The sequence below is a fragment of the Delphinapterus leucas genome, chromosome 2 (genome assembly GCF_059928025.1).
Source record: "Delphinapterus leucas isolate spDelLeu-1000000601 "Yukka" chromosome 2, BTC_Dleu_Yukka2, whole genome shotgun sequence".
In the NCBI taxonomy this organism is placed as follows: domain Eukaryota; kingdom Metazoa; phylum Chordata; class Mammalia; order Artiodactyla; family Monodontidae; genus Delphinapterus; species Delphinapterus leucas.
In genome coordinates, this window is record NC_143130.1 from 70,370,120 (window position 1) to 70,395,318 (window position 25,199).

General features: G+C 56.9%; 1 protein-coding gene across 1 annotated transcript; it reads right to left on the reverse strand.

The window, feature by feature from the left end:
• Positions 1-216: 216 nt before the first annotated feature.
• SKOR1 (SKI family transcriptional corepressor 1) lies at positions 217-9,306 on the reverse strand. Its single transcript, XM_030761732.2, has 9 exons — positions 8,999-9,306; positions 6,581-8,777; positions 5,420-5,510; positions 4,442-4,549; positions 3,853-3,924; positions 2,394-2,468; positions 2,076-2,150; positions 1,498-1,563; positions 217-988 (listed from the first exon to the last, which is right to left on the reverse strand). Exons 1-9 carry the CDS (start codon positions 9,103-9,105, stop codon positions 894-896), a joined length of 2,886 nt encoding a protein of 961 aa, XP_030617592.2. The 5' UTR covers positions 9,106-9,306; the 3' UTR covers positions 217-893.
• Positions 9,307-25,199: the final 15,893 nt, after the last annotated feature.

Below are 25,199 nucleotides of genomic sequence, written 5' to 3' on the forward strand. Positions count from 1 at the left end.
GGTGCCTAAAGGACTGGTGGAGAGATCGGGATGCTTGCTGCTGCCCACCTGAGAAAATGCGGGTCTCAGCCCGGGCGCCCCAGAGCCCGCGCTGTGGTCCCCACGCACCACCTGTTGCGCCCGTCTCCCCCGCCCCTCCCCCCGCCGCCCTCCCACCTCCACAGCCCCGGGAAGTAACAGATTTTTTTTTTATTAAAAACAAAACAAAAGTCACGGATACAGGGTGGTCTCCCCAATCAGGCTCAAGGTGGTCTCCCTCTCGTGAGTCAGTTGCAGTTGTCGCCCTTTTTAAAGTGCTGTTACATCAAGAGGTTACAACAAAAAAATAGACAAAGCAAAACCCAAGAGTGAATGCAAAACGGGACCGGAAGTAGGTCCAGGAGAAGGAAGCAAATAACTTACAGCATAAATAAGTTAAAGTGAACCCACTACTGAACCGAGAGACTCACAGTACATTTATATCCATTGCACATAGCCACTTTGTCATTAGGAACAAGACTTTCAGAAGTGGACGGGACGGGGAGCGCGGGGCCAGCGAAGTTCCTACATTGTATTCACAATTGGGGTTCCGAGGCTGTACAGGGGGGAGAGGCCCCCTCCCCTTTCTTACCCCCTTCGGTCCGGTTAACCCCATGAGGTCCGATGCCCAGGAGTTCAACCGTGGGGCGAGGTGGTATTTACAGTTGGAAACGGAGACGGGGTCCTGGGCGGGGGCGCCCGGGAGGGGGCGGGCAAGGCCGAGGCGCCCGGGAGGAGAGCGGGCGGGCGGGAGGCTGTATTTACATCGGTCCAGTCCGAATGGCTTGTATCTCGCCTTAGGCCGCCGCGGCCGCGGGTATTTACAAGAAGAGAGCAGCATGGCTTGAGGGCGCGTGGGCGCGGCCGGGCCGGCCCTAGGGCAACAGCGGGGGCTTGAAGGAGCAGTTGCCAGTGCAGTGCCGGGGCGTCAGCATCTTGCAGGAGAAGTGGTGCAGGGCGTCGTGAGCTTCTGGAGAGACAGTCGATTGGGCAATGTTGGGCGCCTCGCCAGGCCTGCGCGGCCCACGGGCTCCCTCCCTCCTCTGTCCGCCCGGGTCTCACCCACCCCCTTCAGGCTCAGGGGTTCTCAAGCGAGAGCATCAGAAGGTGAGAGGGTAGTAGAGAGATCCTGGCTATCCAGAACCACTGCTCTAGTTCAATTGGCCCATTTTACAGAAGAGGAAACTGAGGCACAGTAAGACGGAGGTCTATCGGTCCCAAACCAGATTTGGACCCGGTGGCAGATTTCCCAATGCTCAGAGCTCAAGGGGCTCTTTCTCCCTATCCCAACATTCTAGCATCATTTCTCCATTAAAATCAATTTCCAGTTCCCTCTTCTCAGCTACTGATCTATGTAGACCTGGCCTTCCCCTCTCACTGGCACTGCCATTCATTCATTCATTCGTTCATTCATTCATTCACTCATTCGCCTGCACAGCCAGCGCCTGGCACCCCTCCTTCTTTCCCCGGCTTCCTCACCTTTTAATTTCTGCTGGATGGCATAGCGCGCCTTCCTCTCTTGGTCAAGTTCGTTACACAGAGTATCTGGAAGACATAGGAAGTAGCCGGTGACCAAATGAGACCACCTTAGGGCCCGCTGGGGTCACAGCCCGGGCCTCACCCTCTTCTCAGCGCTCAGCCCCTGGCAGAAACAAGTCCCAGAGACTGAGGGAGGGGGCGTCAAAGCTCCAAACTGCAGCTTGGCAGAGGGAGGAAATGACCTGGGATGGCGCTTAAAGGCAGACGGATCTAACCAAAATTAAAGCAAACTTAGGCATTACTTCCCAGGTAATTTTACGCCTCGATTTTTAATTTAGAAACCATGGAAATTGCCGCGATAAGAAGTTCAATCACTCCATGTAATGATGCCTGCAAGCCGTTTGCTGGGCTCGCTTGCCATTCTGAGGCTAATCAGAGTATACAAAGGATATTAAATAAAAAAAATAATTGTTAAGTTACCTTCAATTTAAATCCAAATGACTGAGCCAACATTGCGGCTCCCGCCAGACGAGAGGCAGTTACGGCCCGTGCACGCGCTCACCTGACTCCCGTCTTACCTCTGACAATTTGCAGCTGTTGCACCATTTCTTCTCGATAAGCCAATTCCCTCTTCATTTGATCCTGAAAATTATCTGTGCAAATTGATTAAGTGAGAGCTGTTACGCACAGCCCCCTCCCTCGGCCGACTTTCTCCACTCCCCAGCCGCACCCCACCCCCTCCGTCTTTGGCCTAGTGGGAACCCCCAGAAAAGGAGGGTTCTGTGGCTCCGGCCTCGTGCGGAGCGGCAGCTACTTGCACTGGGGTCCCGGGCTCAGCCTGGAGCTTGCGGGAAGAAGGCTCTGGTGATGAGGTGGGGTGGGTCTGGATGGGGTACCTTTGAGACTCTGAAATTCTCGCTCCAGCTTCTTGCGGAGCTCCATTTGCTCCAGGAGCAGTTTTTGCAATTCGTCTGTGAAGGGGCAAGAGTGGGAGGTAAAGGAAGAGGATGGCGGGACTCAGGAGGCCCATAAGGTACCCAGGTCCTCCCCTGGCCGGTTCCCCTGAGATGGGAGTAGGGGAGGGCACGACCGGATGGTAGAGGCCCTCAACACTCAGTTTTTCCATCTGCACCCAAAGGATTTGGGCAAGAAATGGGGTTAGGGGATTAGGTTGCCCAGGAGAATCAAATTCAGGATAGTAGAATGCATGTTGGACTTCTTGGCCCTGGCCCCAGGTGCCAACCAGCATGGTTTCTGCTTTAAGTTGTCCCTAACTCCCTAAGCTTAGAGGTTGGCCTAGGAAGATGCGGTTTACCCCTTCAATTGACAGACTTAATCCCTCCCTTCAATGATACAGACCAGGGAGAATCTGGTCAAAGCCTTGGACCTCTGCCCTGGAAAAATACATATATTCACAACAGTTTGTTTACAATTTCAAGAGGTCCCAAGACCCCAAATTCACGTTAAGAGCGCTCATAAGAAGCACCAAGGATTTTGAAGGTAATCACAGAGCCTGTAAAATCTGTAACTAGGAAGAGCGGAAGACCACCAGTGCTTCTCTCCCTCCCCACACCAATTTCCAAGCCCAACCCTGAGCTGGGTGGGGGCAGGGAGAAGCAATTGGGTGTGGAAAGGCCTGTTGGTGCCCTCAAAAGCAGCTCCAAAGGAGTGGCAGGGGGCTGCCCTGACCACGGAGCTATTGGTATCTGGTCCTCCACATGGGGAGGCTCTCTGAGAAATCCTCCCCTAGCAGGTGCTCAGAAAACACAAAAATGGGAGACAGAGAAGCAAAGTGGGTTAGAAGCTCCTTTCTCTGTGCCTCAAGTCACACTCTTCCTTTTGCAGTGGAGCAGCAACCCCAGGACCCCATTCCACAAACAAGGTCCATCCTCACCTTATTTAGGGTGGGGTGGAGTTGGTTATGCATTAACTCCAGGCGGGAAAAAAAAAAAACCCTCTGAGACATTCCTAAAGTAAATGCGTCCTCAAAATCTTGCTATTCAGAGGAGGCTGAGAGACCCAGATTGCCCTGTCTGACTGTCCACATGCATCAAGTTCTAAGGATCATTACTCATCTTTCTTTCTCACTGGGTTATTCAGACAGGCCCGGCCTTGGGAACTCTGGGGTGGCTGCTTCCCTCCCCCTGCTCACTTCACTCTTCCACTTCCCACCCCCGACCCCGACCTCTGTGCCAGGATAATGTGTCCGGGGAATTATCCCTTTGGCTCAATGAAGACTGATTCCCCAAGAGACTTTTCTTCTCACACTCACTCCTACACGAATAACACCCCTTTACAAGAAGGGCCCATCGCCCCCAAGCACAGTGTACCCCCATTTCACAGATTTAACCTCACCTCTGGCCAGGTTCTCGATATCCTTCTCCACTAGTTGAGTTCCCGTGACATCTAGGGTGAGCCCATCTTCACCTGGGATAGAAGGGCAAGTAAGAGGGGTTTTGTCCTGGGAGAGGCCTTGGGAGGGGAGGGGTGAGCTTCCTGGGAACTGTGCTAAGTTGGAAACCTATTTCAGACGCTCTGCCTTTAGAGGAGACAGTTACAGGCATCCAGTACTACCCACCTTTCAAGTCATTATTTTAGGGGTACAGCCTTTATTTTAGAGAGTGACCCGCTGGAAGAGAGTGGACCCAGGGAAAACAGGCTATCTTAGGGCAGGAAGTGCCCTTTGACCTGTTTTATGTGGGTGATGGTGTTCCTCATATTCTAGTAAGCCTCCTTCCCTCACGAAAGAGCCTCAAACCCAGCAAGGAGGTAAGCAACTCAGGAAACCTGGCCTGAACCTTGCCCACACTATTTAAATATTTATGTGCCAGCCGCGAGAGAGGAACGGCAGCCCCTTAGGCTTGCCGCTGGAGCAGGTGGAAACCTGGGCGACCTGGGGCCCAGCTCCCGGGTGGGGGTGGAGTGCGAAGGTCCTAGGGCTCACCTCTGTCTGTATTTGCGGGACTTGGCTGGGAGATACTCCTTTGGTCTGGATAGGATTTCCTTGTTTCCAAATCTTCGGCAGTCGAGTGATTGTCTTCCTTATCTGGCTCTTAAAGGCAATAAACCGAGTTTCAAGGAGAGGCAAAGAAACCGTGACCCCGATACGGCCAGAGCTGCCGCGGTCGGGGCGCCCGAGCCCTAATTAAAAGCGTCGTGGACGCCGCTGGTTCCCGGCTGTGCGCCTGGGCTCGCACCCTCAGGCTTTGGGCCGGCCACCCCCTCCCCCGCGCGCGATCTGCTCATCTCCGGCTCCACGCCCCCTTCCCAGCCCCTTGGAAAAGAGCAAAACGAGCAGCCGAGCCCACCAGGGACAAGCGACCTACATCGCGTGCAGATACTGGGGCACCGCGAGCGCGCGTGGCCGCCGGGTCTACCCGCACCGAGAACGCGGCCCAGGCGGCGACCCTCAGGGTGGCGGCTGCGGGGGGAGACATCTTCCCCGGCCTGGCCTGCCCGGATTTCCGAGGGCCTCAATCCATTCTCTGAGAGCCACTGGGTCCCGCGCGCACGTGCCCCCGCGTTGGGCTGCAGCTACCACGGCACTTCAGGAGTCCCCAAAGGGGTGGCCATGCGTCCCCACCCGTTCCCGATCCGTCCTGACCACAGGGAACACTTGCTGAATAAATGAGAGGTTCTGAAAAGGACGCCAGGCGTGGTTTGTAAAAGGTTTAACCCAGTGCCTGAGGGGTACGTGAGCGGTATCTATGCGGTGGAGAGGACGGATGTAAGTCGTTGGGAGTCCTCGCTTAGCTTCCTTTTTCTTTCACTGTTTTTCTTTCCCTCTCCCTCTTTCTCTCATTTTCTCTGCCTCTTTCCTCCTCTCGTCTTCCCTCGCAGGCCTCCTCTGGCCCCGGCCCTCTGCGCGCGGTCCCCCCATCACACTGGCCAGGGACCTCGGCAGGGGGGCTGGGGGCGTTACCGTGGGCCTCGGGGGTGCAGAGGTAGGAGGCCGCGGGCCCCAGCGCCGCCGCCGCGCTCTTCACGTGCTCCTCCAGCTCGGGCGCGTACACCTGCGGCGGCCGAGAAATGACAGGCGGTTAGGGGGGGCGTTTGGCGGCGGCTCGCAGCAGCCCAGACCTGCGCCGCGGCCAGGAAAGAACATGAGGGGGTGACGGAGGTGTGCTCGCCCGCTGGACCCGAGCGCCTCGGGCGGTCGTGACGCACGCGCCGCAGCCTTGCGCCCTCGGAGGCCGCATCACCGTTGTGGATTCCTGGTAATTATTAGCGCCCTCGAGAAAATTACCCGAAACACAAAGCGGCTCCCAAGCCAAGGGCAGCTGAAAGCCGCCCCCACCCTCTTCGCCCGTCTCAGCGTCTTCCCTCCCGCCCGCGCCCAGTCCCCGATATAAACGACGCCTTTCGCATCCGGCTAATGATTCGTGTTTTAATGGACCGAATGGAAATGTACAGGTGTGCGCACCCACTTTCAAGTGCACACCCCCCACCCGAACCCGCGGCCCCGGCAGCCAGAGAGCCCCTCTCCCGCCCCGCACACCTTCTCGACGACAGCTTCCTGCCAACGAACCCTGCGGTTCCTAGGGCAGGAATTCGAAGAGACTCGGAAAACTACGAGTTCGTGTGGAGGAAGATTCCGGGGACCCCGTACTGCGGCTTGGTGGAGAGGCATCCCTCTCCTCTGTTTACCGGCTCGTCTTCCCCGGGGCTCACATCCCCATCCAGGAGGGCGTGCTACCGGCCCGGCATCTTGAGCGCTTTTCTCTGGATTTTGGTCCCTTTCCTCCAGACCCATTTTACTTCTACCTTTCTGTCTCTGTGTGACTGCCAGTCTCTGCCTGTCTCCTCCCCACTCCCATCAACAAAAACACAGCACACGCATTTTTCAGGCCTACCCGCCACCCCCACCCCCCGATCTTCCGAAACCCTCAGTCGGGGGTCCCAGGGAGCCCAGCTCCACAGAGCTCCCGAAGCTGGGCCTATCCAGAGCAGCCGGGGCCTACTGCTGGAAGGCCCGCTCAGAACAAACTTCCCGTCCCCAACCCGGCCAGGGCCTGCCCCACATCCCAGAGCTGCCGAGGGGTAAGCAAAGAGGCGCCCCCAGCGGGGCGGGCGCGGGGCTCACCTTGGCCGGTGCGGGCCCCCCGAGCGGTCCGCAAGACTCTCGCAGCTCATAGCCGCCACTTGGCGGGCTCCTCTCCGGTCTCCGCACCATGTCGTCGGCCGCCAGGTCCCCAAATGCAGACCGACTGGCTGGGGGTAGACCCGGGGGGCGCCGGGGACGAGGGCTGCCGCCGTCGGGAGAGTCTGTGGGGCCGTCGGCGCCCGATGAGGTGGTAGACAGGGGCCCTGCCTGCTGGTCGCCATCAGGGCCGTCTCCTGTGCTGGGCGCGCCGGCTGCGCCGGGCTCGGCCTCGTCCGGGTCTCCCTCGTCGTCGGGGAAGCGGTTGGACTCCACGTCCACCTCGGGCTCGTCCGCAGTGTCCACGTCGGGGGAGGCGGAGTGGTAGCTGGAGCTGCCCTCGCTCAGAAAGTCCGGGCTCACGTAGCCGCCGCCGGACCCTGCGCCTGGCCCGGGCCCACGGGCTGGCCCGCCGCCGTACACGTCGCGGGCGCTACCGTAGAGCTTGGCGATGCTCTCCGCGTCTTTGACCACAGGCCGGAAGGCCGACACGTAGGAGCCTTTGCGTGCGGGCGGCGGGGGCGGCGGGGCCAGTGGGGGCGGCAGCGCCTCGTCGGCGCCCTCCTCGTCCAGCGGCCCGCGGGACAGCGCGCTGGGGCAGCGCTCCTCTGCGACCAGGCCGCCCTCCTTGGTCGGCTCAGCACCGTCCAGGGGCTCGGGGCCGCCGCCACCGGCAGCAGCCGCAGCCGCCGCCGCTGCCGCCGCTACAGCCGCCGCCACGGCTTTGGCTTGGCTTTGCGCGGCTGGATAGGGCGGCACTGGGAGACTGCCTGCCGCCGGCCAGAACATGGGAAACGTCGGGTACACAGTGGCTGCGGCAGCCGCCGCAGCCACGGCCGCTGCGTCCTTGGCTGCTCCGGGGGGCTGGTGACCCCAGAACATGGCGCCGCCGCCCGGGCCAGCCCCCGCACCGGGGGGCAAGTGGCCGGTTCCTGGGCCGCCCGCGCCTGCGCCAGTGCCCGCGCCCCCGCCGCTCCCGGTGCCTGGGCCGCCCTTGGGTTCGCCCGCGCCTAGCACGGGGTCGTCCTTTTTGGGGCAGAGGCCGAAGGCCGTGGGAAAACCGTAGGGATGAGGGAAAAGCGGCGGGGGCAGCTTCTGCAAGAGGCCAAAGCCCTTGCTGGGCACTGGGATCACTGGGTAGCTGCGTACGCCGGCGCCGCCACCAGGCCCTCCAGGGCCCGGGGGGCCGCCAGCTCCCGCCGCCAGACCAAGTCCCCGCTGCGCGTGAGGAGGAGGCGGCCCGGGAGGCCCGGCGGCCTCTTCTTCGCCACAACGCAGGCTTTTGTGGGGCGGCGGGCCTGGGGCCATCTCCGCGCCGCACCCCGGGCCGCCCCCGCCGCCACCACCAGCACCACCCTTCCCCTGCCCACCCGACCCGCCATTAGCGCCGCCGCCTCCTTGCAGCGAGAAAGTCCGCTTGCGAGTGCCACCATTGAACATGGCCTTGACGTCCTCCCAAGCGTGGCTCAGTTCGTCTGTGGCCGACTTGTCACTGAGTTTGAGGTGTCGGCGCCACGAGTTAAAGTTGGCTGCGTCGGGCTGCGTGTATTTGGCGTCGGGTGTGCGGTGCGAGTGGAAGATGAACTTGTTAGGCGAGAAGTACATGCTGCAGTAACCGCACTTGATACACTTGGCACGCGAGCTGTTGTAACGCGCGGGGATGAAGCTGCCACGCGAGCCCCAGGCGCACTCGTGCACCACATCAAAGGCGAAGTTCTCGGGCAGCTTGGGTGGCTTGTGCTCGCCCAGGAACGACTTGCAAAGGCGTTCGGCCTCGCGCTTGGTGATCATGCCGCAGCGGCGCGACGAGATGGGCATGGCCCCGGCCCGACGCAGAATCTCCAGTTGCACCGGTGTGCACTGCACGCATGTGATGCCCAGGGCCACGCGGCGGTTGTGGATCTCATTGTAGCTGTAGTTCTTGAGGAGGGTGTTGGAGATCTGCGCCAGGCATAGGCGCTCCTGACTGTCGATGACCAGAGACACGATAGGCACCCCGTACAGCGACGTCTCGCCCACCTGGTTGGGTTTGAGAGCGCTGGAGCCCGAGTAGGGCTGCAGCTCCTGCTTGGAGTTGGGCGAGGAGTTGCCCTCGCGCCCCGGCCCCAGCTGAGTGGTGAGAGCCTCCATGCCGCCGCTCCTGCGAAACAGAGAAAGCAGAGAGCCGATGAGCCATTTTCAGCGCCAACGCCGCTTGGGCCCGCCCAGCAGGGCGCGCCGAGTCGGGCGCGCGGGGAAACTTGGCAATGGGGAGTCCAAGCTCATTCGCCCCCTGGACGGGCGCCTTTTGTTATTCAGACGCGTGCTGGCGCTGGAACAAAAGCCCCCGGGGTTTGGAGGAGGAGTATGGGTAATTGAGACCTCAGGAATGCCCCGGTAGCTAGGAACCTGATCTTCTTTTCGGACAGGGGAGGAAGTGGGGCCCAGAGACGGAGAGTGACTTGCCCAAGGCCACACAGCAAAGCCATTGCCGAACCCAGGCTTCCTGGCGCCCAGATCCGTGCGTCTTCGGCCACCCTCGCAGGCTGCCCTACCCGTCCGGGTCCTGAAGCCCTGACGTCGGGGACAGGCCGCCCCTCTGCTCAGTCGCGCATGCACGCGGGCGGGGGCAGCGCAGGGAGGAATAGGGAGGGGGGAGGGGCGGTCACTGCCCATCTCCAGACAGCAGGGGGCGGGGCGGGGCGGGGGGGTGGTTGGGAGGTGGCAAGGAGAAGGAGGAGGGCCTAGAGGCCGTGAGGGAGGCGGGGAGAGACAGAGGCGACCGCTGTTCGTGGTGCTGAACCCGACTCTTTCCAAAGCACGCCGTGAGTGCCCAGCCTCAGGGTTGCCCCCACTGCACCCAGCTCCGCGCCAAGCCGGCTCCCCGGGATAACAGCACTGCTTTCCACAAACACGAGCTTTTCCTCTCACGCCCGGAGCCTCGCGTTCGTTGAGCAGAAAGATTCCGGCTGGAAATATAAACCGTTTTCTTTCCAACCATCGGTGGGATCAGGGTCAAGCAATTCCTAACCACATTTTCTGCATTTTTAGCTGCGTTCCAGACCAAAGCTGGTTTCCCTCCGGGTCAGCATGTGGGACGGAGAGGTTCTCAAGGAAGTTCCTCAGAAGCCACTTCTCTTTTGCTTCTAGGCATCCACTCCCTAAGTTTTCCTCCTTCAGATATGCCTTTCCCACTCAGGCCAAATGCAGTCTCTCCAGGTTCTGAGCTTCCTCTTTTGGAGCATCTTTTTTTTCTTTTTTTGAGTATCCTTCGTGCCGGGCTGTCCTGACTCATATGGGCTGAGAAGGATCCTGGCCGGTCTCTGAAGCCACCACAAGGCTCCAGGTCAAAAGTTACTGCTGGTCCCGAGCTTTGCTCTCTGGCCGAGGCAGGGAGGCAGCCGCGTCTGCGGACATCAGCAGCGGGAAGGACCCGGGGATTGATGCTTGGGGCCCCCTAGGTGGCTGAGCCCAGCCATGTATCCTCAGACACCGAAGGCTCCCACCCGGCCCATGGCTGCAGGGGCTCCTGCGGCCCAGGCAGCCCAACCCCAAGGGCCCCTCCTCTAAACTCGGCAGAAAAGGCAAATCAATTTTCAAAAGGGGCAGCTCTAGCAGGACAGGGCATCCGAGCTCAAAAGCTTCATCAAGGAGACTGGGATCTTCTGTCAGTCTGTCTCCCTCCCTCCCTCTCTGTTTGTCTAGGTACCCCGCATCTGTCGGTCTTATCTGTTCTGAGCTGTCTGTCTCTCCTCGCTAGCTCCTCTTTCTCCCATCTGTCTTCATACCTTCTTCAAGTATCAAGCTATTTATCTGTTATCTGTCTTTCATCTTTATCTCCGTGGATCGAATTGAAACTAGTAGACCCTCCTTTTGCGTTGAAGTCCCTTGCAACATTTTAGGAGGCAAAAGCACTGTCCTAACTCCTCGGCTGAGGGCTCTGCAAGAAAAGCCCCGCACCCCCCTTTTAAGGGTTCTCAGGCTAGGGAGGTGGCGAGGGAGCCACGGTTCTGGGAAATGATAATGTCTTCTCGGTTTCCCGAAATCGGCAAGTGTGCCTTGCCCGCATGCAGTGAAGGGAGCGCCCTGATCCGAGCGCGTCCTCCCCAGACTGACGGTCTGGAGTCCCCCCGGGGTTTTCCCTAATGGGGGAGGGGGCTCCGGACCCCGGATCCAGGAGAAGGGGAACCCTTTCCGAAATTCGGAAAGGAACCGAATTTCGAAAGCCAGAGTGGAAAGCCCGGGCAAAGGGTTGTGCGCAGTGACAAGGAGCAGCGGCCAGGGCGGCTCAGGGAGCCCTCGCCGGCTCGTGGGGCTTGAGGGGTGAGCTTGGAGAGGGCGACGAGGCGGGAGGCAGGCAGCGCAGAGAGTGAGGCGATGGAGTCTTTAGGTATAATAATAATAACAACGACCACAAGAACCCAAATCGGAAGAACTAAACGAAAAAAGCTGTAGAGACAGGGCGCGGGGGCAGCCGGCGACCGGGCGCGGGTACTCACCGTGCGGCGGCGGCTGGAGCCGGGCGAGCGGTGAACGGAGGTGCGCGGCGGGCGGAGCGGCGGGCGGGAGTCCGGGATCCGCTGGGCTCTCCGGGTGACGGCGCGGCCCCTCCCCGCGCGCGCGCACAGCCGCGCTCCCGGGCTCCCCGCGCTCACACTCGCGGTCCCGCTGGCCCCTCCCGCGCGGCGCCGTCTCTCAACTGGCGCGGGGCTCCAGGGTCCCGGGCGGGGAGACTTGTGCCCTGTGCCTTTGCCCCTGATGCCCCGGACGAGCCCGGAGTGGAGGCCGAAGCCTGGAGCGCATGGCGCGGCGGCTGGCAAGGCGCGGTGACAGCCCGAGTGGCGAGGCCAGCGCGGGGCGGGCGCGCCTGACATCTGCGAGCCGGGGCGCCACACCCACCGCCCGCGCAGTCACTCGCGCCCTCCCGGGGTCCGCTAGTCCGCGGGCCACGCGCCGCGCCCTCCGCCTCCCCACAGCCCCCGGGTCTGGGCGCCCCAGGTAAGCGGCCACACACCTGCTCCCTGCGCCCGGCACCTGCGGCCCAAGCTCATTAAGGGGACCAGGAGGGAGGTAGGGCCTGGGGCCACAAAGTTTGCCCCCAAGAACAAAGTGGGAAGGCCTCAGCGCTCCCGGCTAAGGGGCCAGGACCGAGACCAAAGCCAGGTAATGGGGCTACGGAAGATTCAGAAGGAAAGGGAGAGGGGATGGGTACTGTACTTTCGTGCCAAGGCAGTGGCCTTGGGAAGCCAGTAGGGTGGGGAGCCGGAGAAGAGATCAGGATGTGGGGTACCAGGGGAATGGCAGCTGGAAAGGGGCAGAACCAACTCCCCCACGGCTTCAGACTTGGATGCGAGGTGTCAGGACAGCTCCAGCCTGGGGAGGGGCGACCTCCTGCCTCCTTCACTGAGCTGTGGACTCGGGAACTGGGTTTGGAGGTCCTAGGCCTTGACTCTCCCCCCCGCCCCCCAACACCAACCAGCCCAGGGCTGGATCCAAGTCATCACTGGGAGATACCTGGGGTCAACTACTAGTTGACCACTAGACTACTCCCTAGCTCTCCTGTGAAATCAGTTTCCCCGTGGTGGGGTTCTAGCCCCTGATGCTGCAGACGCTCCCTGGCATCTTCTCTCTTCCCAGAGCTCCATTTCTCTCCACCCCTCTCTTTTCTCTGTCGCCTTCTGTCTTCACCATCCTTTCCCCCACTATCCCAGTGGGTCTCATCTTCTCCCTCTCTCTCAATCTCCGTCTTTCCTTATTTGAGTTATCAGTCGCACTCCCTCCCTCTGTGCCCGCACCCGTACGCCCTCTCGCCTCCCACCCCTCCGTGGCATTAAGTGTCCTTAATGGACACGTTAATTAAACTATAATTAATCATACTGTCCGGCCCAAGTTTGAACAATTACCCTAATCAAACAGAAGTTAATAATGGCAGGCATGGCCCGGGGCGCGGCGGGCCGCCAGGGCAGGGGGCGCAGCGGCTGTGGCGGCTACCGACGCGGGCAGCAGCGACGAGAGCAGCCCGTCCTTGGAACCCGGGCGGCGCCATAAATCTTCCGCGGCCAGCGGCGCCGGGTCGCCCTCGCCCCCGCCCCCTCGTTTTCCCTCTCGCTCTGGGTTACAGGCCCTCTCCCCTCCGGCACTCGGGCTCCTCTAGGGTTCGTCTCGCCCTTCTCCTACACTTCTCCCCTCTGTTTCTCTCTTCTCTGCGGGGTCGCAGGGACCCTGGGGCACGCCTCAGGGGGTGGGAGCGGATCGCCCAGGCCTACTCTCGGAGAGAGGGGGCGGCCAGGCCCTAGGACTCGTTTGCCACCCCCTTCTCCCCTTGGCTAACGCGTTTTCCGAGGTCACGAAACTACCCTCCCCCCCAAGCTTGAGGGCTTAGTCTCTGCTGCGGGGTCTCTTCTAGAGGGGTTCTTGCTCCTTCACCTTCCAGAGTTCCCGTCTCTCTCTCTTGGATTTCCTTGTCTTTCTTTCTTTCCTCCCAGAGCCTGCTCAGCCCCTTTTCTCTCTCTGACTCTTGCCCCTCCACTGGCGCGTCTTTCCCAGGCTCTGCCTCTGTCCCGTTCTAACTCTGCCTATCTCTACCTCCCTCCCGCCCCACTTCCCTCCAAGGAAGACAGGAACCTATTTTCCGTCCCGGTCCGAGAGCCGCCCCCAGCCTCCACCTGCTCATCCCCCCTCCCTCGGCCGACCTCCCCACCCCATAATTACAATCCCGTTCGGTAATTATTCTTAGCCTCCTAATGATTTTTTAAAAGGCATCTCAGAATTCGGCGTGGTGGTGACAACGGTCTCGGAGCCAGGACGCCCCCGGGATGGTGGGGCTTGGGAGTGGGAAAAAGATGGGGAGGATTCCCCTGAGCAGGGCCTGCCTACCCTGCCTCTATTGTACTGCGAGGGCCAGCAACGCCTCTGGAGCCGGCCTCTAGAGAACTCCCGGCAGCCGGGCCGCGGGGCCCCGGGGACTTCTCAGACAAAAGTTCTCTTTGCGGGTTGCAACGCCAGGGGGGTGCAGGTTCACCCCTGCGTCTCCGTTCAGAACCAAACTGCGGACAGCTCCCTGCACCCGGTCCGGCTTCGCAGACCCAGCCTGCTCTCTCACCCGGCTCTGCACTGGAGAAAGACTTAAAGGAGCTTGGAGAGAGGCTGAGGAGGCGGCACCACTCACTTGAGGGGTAGTGATCTCCGGGGAGCGGGTCTTGGGGTCGGAGCTGGGCTCTGCTCTGGACCAGCGTCCAACTGGTTAGTATCACCGCAAAGAGCATTTTACAGTTTGCAGAGAGCCCTTTCTCACAACAGCCCTGGAAATAGGTAGAGATCATTTATTCCCATTTTACAGGCAGGAAACCGAGGGTCAGGCAGTGGAAGCCAACTCACCCAGGTTCCTCGGTCAATAAGGGGTGCAGGCTGATCTCCCAGACCCCAAATGTCGTGCGTTGCATGCTGCCTGGAGGGCCTCGTTTAGTGAAGGAAGACAAGCGCTGCACAGCTCAGGAGGAGCTTTTGGGATCGCCCTCAGAACACTCCGTGAGGAGGAAACAGGCCTAGCAAAGCCAGGTCACTTGCTCAGATGAAGGCAGCCAGTGCGGGGCAGCGCTGGGACTTGAACTCAGGCTCAGACAGGGGAGGGTGGCACCCCTCTTGCTCAGACAGGGCTCTGAGTCGTGCGGCCCTGTCCAGAGCCTGGGGAACCCGTGGGAGTCGGTGCCCTTGGCCTTCCTGACCCCCATTGGCGCTGAATCTTTTATCCACTGCCGTGTGCACCAGGGTCGGAGGGCCAGACTGTGGATCAGGGACGCGCCTGGCGTGCAACCGACCAGCCCTGGGTCTGTGCTGCCTCTGAGCCCCCGGCGTCGCATGCACAGAGCCGGGCGTCCCACGCCCATTCCGGCTCCCACTTGGTCTGGGGCTGGGCGGTCGCGCCTCCTCCTCAAGCACGTATCTTTTACCAGTTGAATTAACGGCAGTTTTCGTCAGTTAATTAGGTTTAATTTACATAATTAGTACAGTATAAAGAGGATTGGGGATAATCATGGGGTACGTAGCGCTTACTGTGTAAACACGTATTCTGAATTAAAAATCAGATGTAATTAAGGCGCGCAGGCCCTGTTTAGGCAGGGTTTTAATTGTAATGAATTTCTAATTAACACTCAATGATTGCCAAATGCAAAGGGCTGTAAAATTTTCTTGTAGTTTTGCTAATTTATTGCTTACTTAATATCTGGATATTAATCCGACGACCAGATAGACCCTAGCCCCTCCCAGCGGCCCGGCCCCAGCAAATGAAGGTGGCTGGGCGGGGCCTGCTGGCCGCAGCTGAGAGCAGAGGTGAGATCGCGGGGGAGGTGAGGTCGCGGGGGAGGCGGGGGCCACAGAACCCGCACGAAGGTGCTCAGAAGTACCCACCTCGCTCCGTGTGCAGACGGGAAGACTGAAGCTCCAGGGAGAGGCCAGGGCTTGCCAGAGGCCATACACTCCGGGTTCCTGCCTCCCAGACCCGGCTCTTGGGGATCAGAGGCCAGGCCAGGGCTCCTGCCAACGAAGGACTTCTCCCTCGGGAAATGAAAAGGAGGGAGAAAAGTCTCAGCCTAGATCCAGTTCTACTGTCCACTTGAGTAACCATGGACCTTGACTTGGCCTCAATATGTGCATCTGTAGGATGGGCACACTGGCACTTTGCAGGAGTGAAGGGTTGACTCAGAGGCCCAAGGGCACTGCAGATAAACATCTTTCTTCTGGAGCCCTGAGGGGATGGGGGGTGGAGCTTGAGGGACACTGCTTGAGTGTAGGTCGCTTAAGCTTGGAGGAGGGGCAGAGCCTGGAGGACTTGAGAATGGTTTGAAGGTTGCAGGGCCTGGCTCTGCCCAATCTGGGGCTCTCTCTGCACTTGGGGATGCAAGTTAGGCTGGGAGGGACTGAGGAGGGAGCCCAGGACAGACTTATTTGCCCCAACCAGACACAGATATCCCCAAGGCCTGAACAGAGGTATTTGTGAAAGAGGGTGGGTATCTCAGCCGGCGCCAGGACTCCTCCCCAACCCAAAATCTCTAGTTTGGGTCCCAGTTGCCTCTCCTCCCCCAAGGGTTCACCTGCTGTCAGTCCCAGCTTAGCTCTAAGTCCCTCTCTATCCGAGATCTTTAGCACAGGGGAGACTCTGTGGGACTTAGAAATTTCCTACCAAGCCAAGGAACACACAGGAAGAAAATTCAATGGCCCTTAGAGGCCTCCGCCCCACAGAGCAGGCTACCTTCATTTCTCTCCTCAGTACCTGCCTTTCAGAAGCCTCAGAGGACTCTCCTGGACACTACACTGAGCCTCCTCTAAGCCTGTCTGCTTGCCCGGACCCCTCACTCCTGTCTGTCTGATGCTATTTTATTTTCTTCATTGGATTGTTTACTGGTTAATATTTCCTGATTTGTTTGTGCGTGTTTTCTGTCTCTCCCACTGGAATGTTTTGTTCGCTGTTGTATTCCCAGGGCTTAGAACAAGGCCTAGCACACAGTTGGTGCTCAACGTGTTTGTTAAATGAATGAGTGAACAACATTTGAATGGAAGGGCTGTGACCAGACTTGCTGGCCATAGTGATTGAACGGTGCCCTTGTTGTTTAGTGGCCAGTCAGGTTCTTCAAGAGTTGTAGGTTCTATGCTTCCTGGTGATGTCTAGGAAGGTCTTGGGATTCTCAGCCTCCACACAGATTCAGGCAAGGCTACTCAGGCAGAGCCTCTGAAGGCTGAAGGCTGGTTCTCACAGGAGGCGGGGAATGGGCTCTGGCAGGCAGGTAGGGAGCACCTGGCAGGCTTGCTGAGTGCTCCCTGGTAGCAAGGGCTTCCTTCCCACGGCCTCCTCCACACAGCATGGTGGGCGGAGGGGCTGGAAAGAGAACAGACTCTGGACTCAGCAAGGCTTGGGTTCAAATCCCAGTTCTGCTCTGTTTGAGTCTCCAAACTTGCATCTGTAAAAGAGTTCCTGGTCTTACAGGATATCCTGGGTCCCACAAGGATGTCATAAGGATTAAATAAGGTGCTGGGTATACGGCACATAGCCAGGTCTGGGACTAGATTGAGTGCCTCGGGTGCACAATTTAAGCAGGGATTCACTCTCAGGCTCCTGAAAATTCTCCCCATAGTCCCAGCCTTGCACAAGCAGACGGCATGGAGTAGGTACTCAGTATCTGTGAGTTCCCCTTCCCTAACAGCCTCAGATCAATTCTGGACAGCTGCCTGAACGTTGGTGGGGTTCAGTCTGCTTGCTGGGACAGGTTGACCTTTTTTGCCATGTAATTCACATATTTAAAGTGTACAATTCAGTGGTTTTTCATGTATTCAAAGAATTGTACACCATCACCACTATCAATTTTAGAATAGTTTCATCACCCCAAAGAGAAACCCATACCCATTAGATATCACCCCATCTTCCCACCCTCCCCCAGAGCCTGGCAACCATTAAACTACTTTCTCTTTGCCTATTCTGGACTTCTCATATAATTGGAAACGTACAATATGTGGTCTTTTGTGTCTGGCTTCTTTCACTGAGCATGTTTTTTTTTGTTGTTTTTTTTTAAGCTGTACGCGGGCTTCTCACTGTTGTGGCCTCTCCCGATGTGGAGCACAGGCTCCGGACGCGCAGGCTCAGCGGCCATGGCTCACGGGCCCAGCCCCTCCGCGGCATGTGGGATCTTCCCAGACCGGGGCACGAACCCACGTCCCCTGCATCGGCAGGCGGACTCTCAACCACTGCGCCACCAGGGAAGCCCATCACTGAGCATGTTTTTAAGGTTCATCCATGCAGTAGCATCTATCAGTACTTCATTCCTTTTTATTGACAAATAATATTCCATTGTATGGATATCCACATTTTGGTTTTTCATCCACTGATGAATATTTGGGTTGTGTCTACTTTTTGGCTATTTGGAATGAAGTTGCAATGAACATTAATGTACAAATTTTTGTGTGACTGTATGTTTTCATTTCTCTTGGGTACATACTAGGTGTAGAATTGTCAGGTCACATGGTAACTCTATGTTTTTCTTTTTCTAAGGAATTGCCAGACTGGTTTTCCAAAGCACTGCACCATTTTATATTCTTACCAGTAATGTATGAGGGCTCTGATTTCTCCACATCTTTGACAGCACTTTTTATGATTATTTTTTTTTATTATACCATTCTAGTGGGTGTGAAATGGTATCTCACTGTGGTTTGGGCTTGTATTTCTCTGCTGAGTAATGATTTTGAGCATCTTTTTCATGTGCTTATTAGCCATTTGTACATCTTTCGAGAAATGTTTATTCAGATCCTTTGCCCACTTTTTCAACTGGATTGTTTGTATTTTTATTATTAAATTGAAAGAGTTCTTTATATATTCTAGATACAAGTCCCTTATCAGATATGTAATTTGCAAATATCTTCTCCTGCCCTGTGAGTTGTCTTTTCACTTTCTAATGATGTCTTTTGTTTTTAATTTTGATGATGTCCAATGTATCTTTTATTTTTTGCTGCTTGTGCTTTTGGTGTCAAAACTGAGAAGATTTTGCTAAACCTAAGGTCATAAGATTTACTCCTGTGTTTTCTTCTAAGACCTTTATAGTTTTAACTCCTACATTTAGGTCTCTGTTCCATTTACAGTATTTTTCGTGTCTGATAGAGGTAGGGATTCAAATTTATTCTTTTGCATACACATACGCAGTTGCCAGAGCACCATTTGTTGAAAATATTATCCTCTCCCCATTAAATTGTCTTGGCACCCCGCTGGCTTTTCTGGTCTGGAGAAACGACTATCTTCCTTTCTCCAGGAGAGATGGGGCCTCCCCAGAGAGGGGGGCCCAGCCAGCCTCCTCCCTCTGCAGATGTAAATGGAAGCTCACTGCTCAGGAATCAGGAACCAGTCATTCCTCCACAAATATTGTTGAGGTGTTCCCTCTTCCCCCACTGATAATTCTCTTCTTCCTCTGCCTTCTGATGTATGTGGCATGTGCCTTCATTACGACACGGTCTGGGACGAAGTGACAGTGGAGTGTTCCATGTCTCTTAGTAGAGCGAGAGTTCTGAAAGAACATAGTCTGCATCTTACAGGGAGACAGCTGTTGCTGAGGAAACAGCCTTCACCTCAGACAGATCTGGGTTTAAATCTTATGGCTACTACTTCCTGGCTGTGTGGCTTTGGGTGAATTGCTTCACCTCTCTGAACCTCAGCTTCCTCAATCATGAAATGGGCATGCTGGCATCACAGGAATGTTGGCAGAACTAAATGAGATGAGAGGCCCCAGTCCAGAGCCTGGCACACAGTGGGAGCTCCAGTTTTCTTAGCTGGTATTAATGGAAATAGGAAAGTGACCCTCCTCCCAATACCACTGCTCCACCCCAGCCCTAATCTGTCCCTCTCTATCCCTTTACCCTGCTTTATTATTTTATTTTTAATTTTTTTAGTTGTACCTCCCCACACACCAGAGGCTACAAGGAAATGAATGAATCACACCTAAAGACTAATACTTATAATAATAATAGCTATTACTTATTTTCTGTTACACTGTGTTAGACGTTTGTCATAAATGCATTTCTAATCTTCACAATAACCCTGCAAAGTAGATATTATTATCCCATTTTGCAGTTGAGGAAACTGAGGCTCCAGAGTGCAGGGACTAGTTTGCCTTGATCCCTACTGTGTCCCCAGCTCCTGGAACACAGGAGGTGCTGAGGAAGGATCTGATGAATAAACAGTGTCTTCAGAGTCTCTACTGGGCCCTGGGGGGAGTCCCTAGTCCTTGGTACTGGGATGACTGACCCCTGTAAGGGTCAGCCTCCAGGTCTCAAGGAGGCTGAGTTCTGAGCCCTGTCGGGGAGGGAAATGGGTAGGGGAGTGGAACTGGAGGAGGGAAACTGACTCCTGGAGAATGGGAGTTGGTGGTGCTGGTGCATGGTGCTGGGAGAGGTGGGGGGAGGGAGGGAGAGAGAAGGAGAGCGGGCAAAGGCTGGTGAGTGGGGAGGGCAGCTGAGGATGGGGGCCCGGAATATGGGCTTGTAAACTGTAAAGGGCTGTGTGCACGGAACAGTGTATTCCAAAGGCATTTGGGACAGCCTGGGCTGGAAAATGAAGAGGAGACATTTAGTTTCCTATTGCTGCCATAACTACCACAGTGTGTGTGTGTGTGTGTGTGTGTGTGTGTGTGTGTGTGTGTGTGTGTGTGTGTGTGTGTGTGTGTGTGTGTGTGTGTGTGTGTGTGTGTGTGTGTGTGTGTGTGTGTGTGTGTGTGTGTGTGTGTGTGTGTGACGCGGGCCTCTCACTGCTGTGGCCTCTCCCGTTGCAGAGCACAGGCTCCGGACGCACAGGCTCAGCGGCCATGGCTCACGGGCCCAGCCGCTCCGTGGCATGTGGGATCTTCCCGGACCGGGGCAAGAACCCGCGTCCCCTGCATCGGCAGGCGGACTCTCAACCACTGTGCCACCAGGGAAGCCCACCACAGTGTTTTAAAACAACACAAATGTATTGATATTATTTTATAATTCTGGAGGTCAGAAGTTAGAAATGGGTTTCACTGGGCTAAAATCAAGGCATTAGCGGGGCTGCATTCCTTCTGGAGGCTCTAGGGAGAATCCATTTCCTTACCCTTTCCAACTTCTAGAGGCCACCTGCATTCCTTGGCTCCTGGGTCCTTCTTCAAAGCCAGCAGTGTAGCATCTTCAAATCTCTCTGCCTGTGCTTCCCTCTTCATTTTTTGCTGCACCTCACAGCAGGTAGAACTTCCCCCATCAGGGATCGAACCCACGCCCCCTGCAGTGGAAGCATAGAGTCTCAACCACTGGACCACCAGGGGAGCCCCATCCTTCTTCCACTTTAAAGGCCCCTTATAGGGCTTCCCTGGTGGTGCAGTGGTTGAGAGTCTGCCTGCCAATGCAGGGGACACGGGTTCGTGTCCCAGTCCGAGAGGATCCCACACGCCGCGGAGCGGCTGGGCCCATGAGCCATGGCCGCTGAGCCTGTGCGTCCGGAGCCTGTGCTCCGCAACAGGAGAGGCCACAACAGTGAGAGGCCCGTGTACCCCAAAATAAATAAATAAAGGACCCTTATAATTACACTGGGCTGACCTGGATAATCCAGAAAAATCTTTTTTAACTTAATTATTTTTGTTATTAATTAATTTTTGGCTGTGTTGGGTCTTCCTTGCTGTGTGCGGGCTTTCTCTAGTTGCGGTGAGCGGGGGCTACTCTTCGTTGTGGTGCGAGGGCTTCTCATTGTAGTGGCTTCTCTTGTTGTGGAGCATGGGCTCTAGGCACGTGGGCTCAGTAGTTGTGGCACGTGGGCTCTAGAGCGCAGGCTCAGTAGTTGTGGCACAAGGGCTAAGTTGCTCCGCGGCATGTGGGATCTTCCCGGGCCAGGGCTCGGACCCGTGTGCCCTGCATTGGCAGGCGGATCTTAACCGCTGCACCACCAGGGAAGTCCCAGGATAATCTTTAAAGTCAGGTGAATAAGAATCTTAATTCCCCTTTGCCCTGTAATATATGTATATATTCACAGATTCTGGGTGTCAGGATGTGAACATCTTTGGGGGGCTGTCATATTCTGCCTACTACACTTCTCTCTCAAAAAAGAGGCCCTGGGAGGCTGGAGTGTATGTGGGAACTTGATGAATACAGCATATGGATGACAGCATGTGTGCATCCAGGTGGGGGCACTTCTGTCCACACCCTCAGCCTCCTGAGCTACTGCCTGGAATCCAGAGCTTTGCCCCGACTGGGTATGGCCAGGGCTGAGCCTGGAGCTATTGCCCTGAGCTGCACAAACCTCCTGGGGAAGCCAAGGCAGGCCTGGGTGTGGGCTGAGGAACACACTGGTGGGGAGCATTGTGGTCACCCACAGGCACTGCCATTAGAGGCCAGAATACCCATGCCAGGCCCTCATGCCCAATGTGCAGTGGCCTTCGCTGGCGGTGATGTGTCTTATTATCCTCATCATTTGTCCTTCTCCAGACCTGAAGGGCAGGGGGCAGATGAAAAAGTGGGGAGTCACAGGGATGGAGGAGTGGCTGTGTGGGTCTGTGTATATGTGGGGCAGGGGTGCCTGCAGGAGGGGGGAGGAAGCCAGCCCTTTGGAAGTGTTTTGTGCATGTCATGGTCAGCATGGAGAATGATTCAATAATGACACCAACAACCCATTAGGTGGGCACTCTTGTTACCTCATTTTACCAATAAGGAAACAGGCCTTTCCAGAGAGGTTAGGCATCCTGCCCAGGGTCACACAGCGCGTCAGTGGAGGAGCCAGGACTTGGGCCCAGGTCTGTGTGACTCCAAGCCCATGCCTCCCACACAGGATTGTCAAAAAGGGGTCCAGGAGGCCGTGGAGGGTGGGGGGAGGAGGAGAAGGGTTCCATTGGGGTGTCAGAAGAACTCACATTGAATGCTGCCTCTCCCACTGCCCTGCTGACCAAGAGATTTAAAATACCTTTAAAACAAATTATTTTGATTATAAAAATAATACGTTTGTTGCATTATATTAGGAAAATGCAGAACACTAGAGAGGAGATTGAAGAGCACCCACACTCCACAGCTGTGCAGTGTTAACTAGGGTCTTGTTCCTAGATGGGGGCATGGTGGAGGCCGGGTCACTAAGTTCTCTGAAGCCCTACCAGCCCCGCCAGCCTCCCCTCCATTTATTTAATCACTACCTCTGAAGCATCTCCTGAATGCCAGGCAGTGCCCCAGCTCCTGCCTTCTTGGGGCTCTCACTGGAACAAGGCAGACAGACGGTGCAAGAAAAGCAATGAGGACAAGACAGTGAGGTCGCGCAGTGACGGGGATCCAGGGTGGGTGGGTGTCAGAAAAGGCCTTCCCAGAGCATTTCAGCTGAGCCTTGGAAGATGAGTAGGAGTTGGGCAGGAGAAAAAGGGTGGTGGGGAAAGGTGTCCGGGGCTGAGGGAACAGCCTGTGCAATGGCTCACAGGCAGAAAGGGCTCAGCTCATTCAAGGAGTAGAGCATCACCCCCTGTGATGGGAACATAGAGTGGGAGACAGAGGTGGGGCAACCATGCCCCTGCCTTTGCAGGGGTGCTGGGAGGAACCACCAAGGCAAGTGTGAAGGCAGTGTGCTGTGCCCAGCCGATAACTGCAAGACAGCACTATTTCTCCTCTTTCTCAGAATTAAAGTGATCTGGACACTGGAACTCCGGGGACCCTCCATGCTCTTTTCTCATCCTGCCACCCTCACTGCTTTTCTCAGTGTGCACCCCATTTGCTCTCCCTACTACCCACCTCCCCAAATGGAGGAAAGATAAAAGGCAAATTTGGGGGAAAGATAAAAGGTAAATTTGGGGAAGAACCAGCAATACAGCCTGACTGGATGCTTTTAACTAAGTCTGAGGGCAGGAGAGACTTTTTATCCCTTGCAAGTTAATGCAAACCGTTAGGGAGATAAATAAATGACAGAGCTGCCGATGGACTGTTGGGCTCAAAGGAGGGAAATTTGTCTCACTTTAGAAGAAGGACCTGGAGGGCTCAGCCCCATCGACTTGTTCATTGTGTTGTTATCTGCCAGAGAGGTGGTGACACCACAGCAATTAAGACAAACTTTAGTCTGTAAGTTCCTCCCTGCAATCTCGTGGCTTCAAAACAAGACAAATGATACCGCCAAGGGAGGAAACAAAGTCTTTTTCAGACTCTGTCCAAAGTTACGGCGAATATTTGTAGTTGTTCAGCAGAAAATTTGTCATTACGAGGCCTGGGCTCTGTGGCTCCCCCCGCCCCACTTTATAATCCATCTTGGATTATAAAGTGTGCCAGCCCAGGCTGTCTCTGGGACTCCACCTGGCTGCCTCCTGCAGGGTCCCTCCCATTGCCAGCCGCACCCACCTGCCTGTCTCTCAGGTTACGGGCACCTCGGGTGGATCAGGACACGGTTTCTGCCAACCGGAAAGGAGTCATGACAAAGCCAGGAAGTGCCATCAAAACCCAGCTCTGCCACCGAGGGCTGGTGACCTCCTCCCATCTCCCTCCTGCTTCCCCTCCCCTGCACTAGCAGCCAGCGCCCACAAGGACCAGGCTTGGGGGCTGTGTCCTGGGCCATTTCTGCTTCCACCTGCCTGGGCTCCCCACCCTTGTCCGATATCACCACAGCTGTTGGCCTTCTCCACAAGCCCCTCACAACTGATCCTGGCCTCAGCCTCCCACCTGTGGTGGGATTGAGCCATTTCTGGCTGCTTGAAGGGAAAGCACCCCAGCCCCTCAATGAGGAGGTTGGGACCTGGACCCAGTACAGCCTTGGGAGCCCACCTGGCCTCAAGTGTGGAGTGAGGACCCCGCTGGCTGCCTGGGCTGCTACGGGCTGTTGGCACTGGCTCCCTTCTTGCCCTCCTGCTTCTGTTGTTTCATGCTCTTCTGCAGCCTTGCCTGGCACTGCCTCTCTCCCCACCCTCCCTGTACTCTGTGAACACAGGCTCCCATCCTAATAGGGCCCAGACTTAGCTACAGGACGAAGCTCCAGTGGGGAATCTGGGCAGCAGTCAGTGGGGATGGAAGACATCTTGGAGGCAGCATCATGACCCTCTCTGGGTTCCCCCAGCCCACGTGGAGGCAGCTGTCTGTCCCCGTCTAACCAACCTGTGCGACAGAGGGGGTCTGCGGAGCTGCCTGCCTGCATGGCTGGCACCATCCCAGGGCCTCACTTTGAGGTTATATTCTGGCCTTCAGCACTGAGTGTGCAGACATCTGGAAGCATATGCCTTCCCCCCAAAGATTCACGTCTGTTCACCTCAAGTGCAAGGCCCCAGGTTCTTGGCCTGCAGGCAGGGCACCCATGGCTTCCTCAGCCGGGTTACGGCACCCAGCCCATCTTGCACTGGCCTGACAACCCCCAAATGGGCTGGGCTCAGCTCTGGGTCACACTGCTTTGGGCCACAAGGCCTTTGTCTGAACACATGTGGGGAACAAGGGTCCCACCCTGTCCCCATTGCCTTCTTGGAGCATCTCCAAAGCCCTGGGGTCCTGTAACCCATACTTCCCAGAAGGGAAAACCAAGGGCAGGACAAGGAAGGTCCAGCGGGCTGAGTGCTGAGGGGACTCCTTGCCTCCAGGCTCGGGTGGCACCCACCTCCCAGTGTGAACTGCGGGCTCCACGAGAACTGACCTGTCCCAGAAACACCCCCCTCCAGGCTTGAGGGTCTGAGGCCTGAGGCTGCATCCCGTGGGGGTCTGGTCTCCTGGATGTCCTGGTTAGAAGGCAAATGGGTGTCTCTGAAGGTTGGAGTGAGAAACCAGAACAGGATAGTGACAAGCCCTGGGGAGGGGCCTACGGGCCTGACCCTTCCAGCCCTCCAGCCCTCCCACACTCAGAGCACCTGCCATGTGCCGCCCTGGCCAGGTCCTGGGGTGATGAGTCAGACCCTCAGGGGGCTCACATCTGTACCAGAGAAGCTTCCAAGAGGAGGTGCTGTTTGAGAGGGGCCTCAAGGGAGGAGTGGAGGTTGGCTACACGGGCAGGGTGACGGTGGGTGAGGTGTCACTCTGGGCAGAGGGGAGAGCTCTTTCCTGTCCCTCCGTGTTCCAGGTCTCAGTCCTCCATGACCCCTCAGGGCAAGGGCGGCTTGGCCTTGGGGCTGTC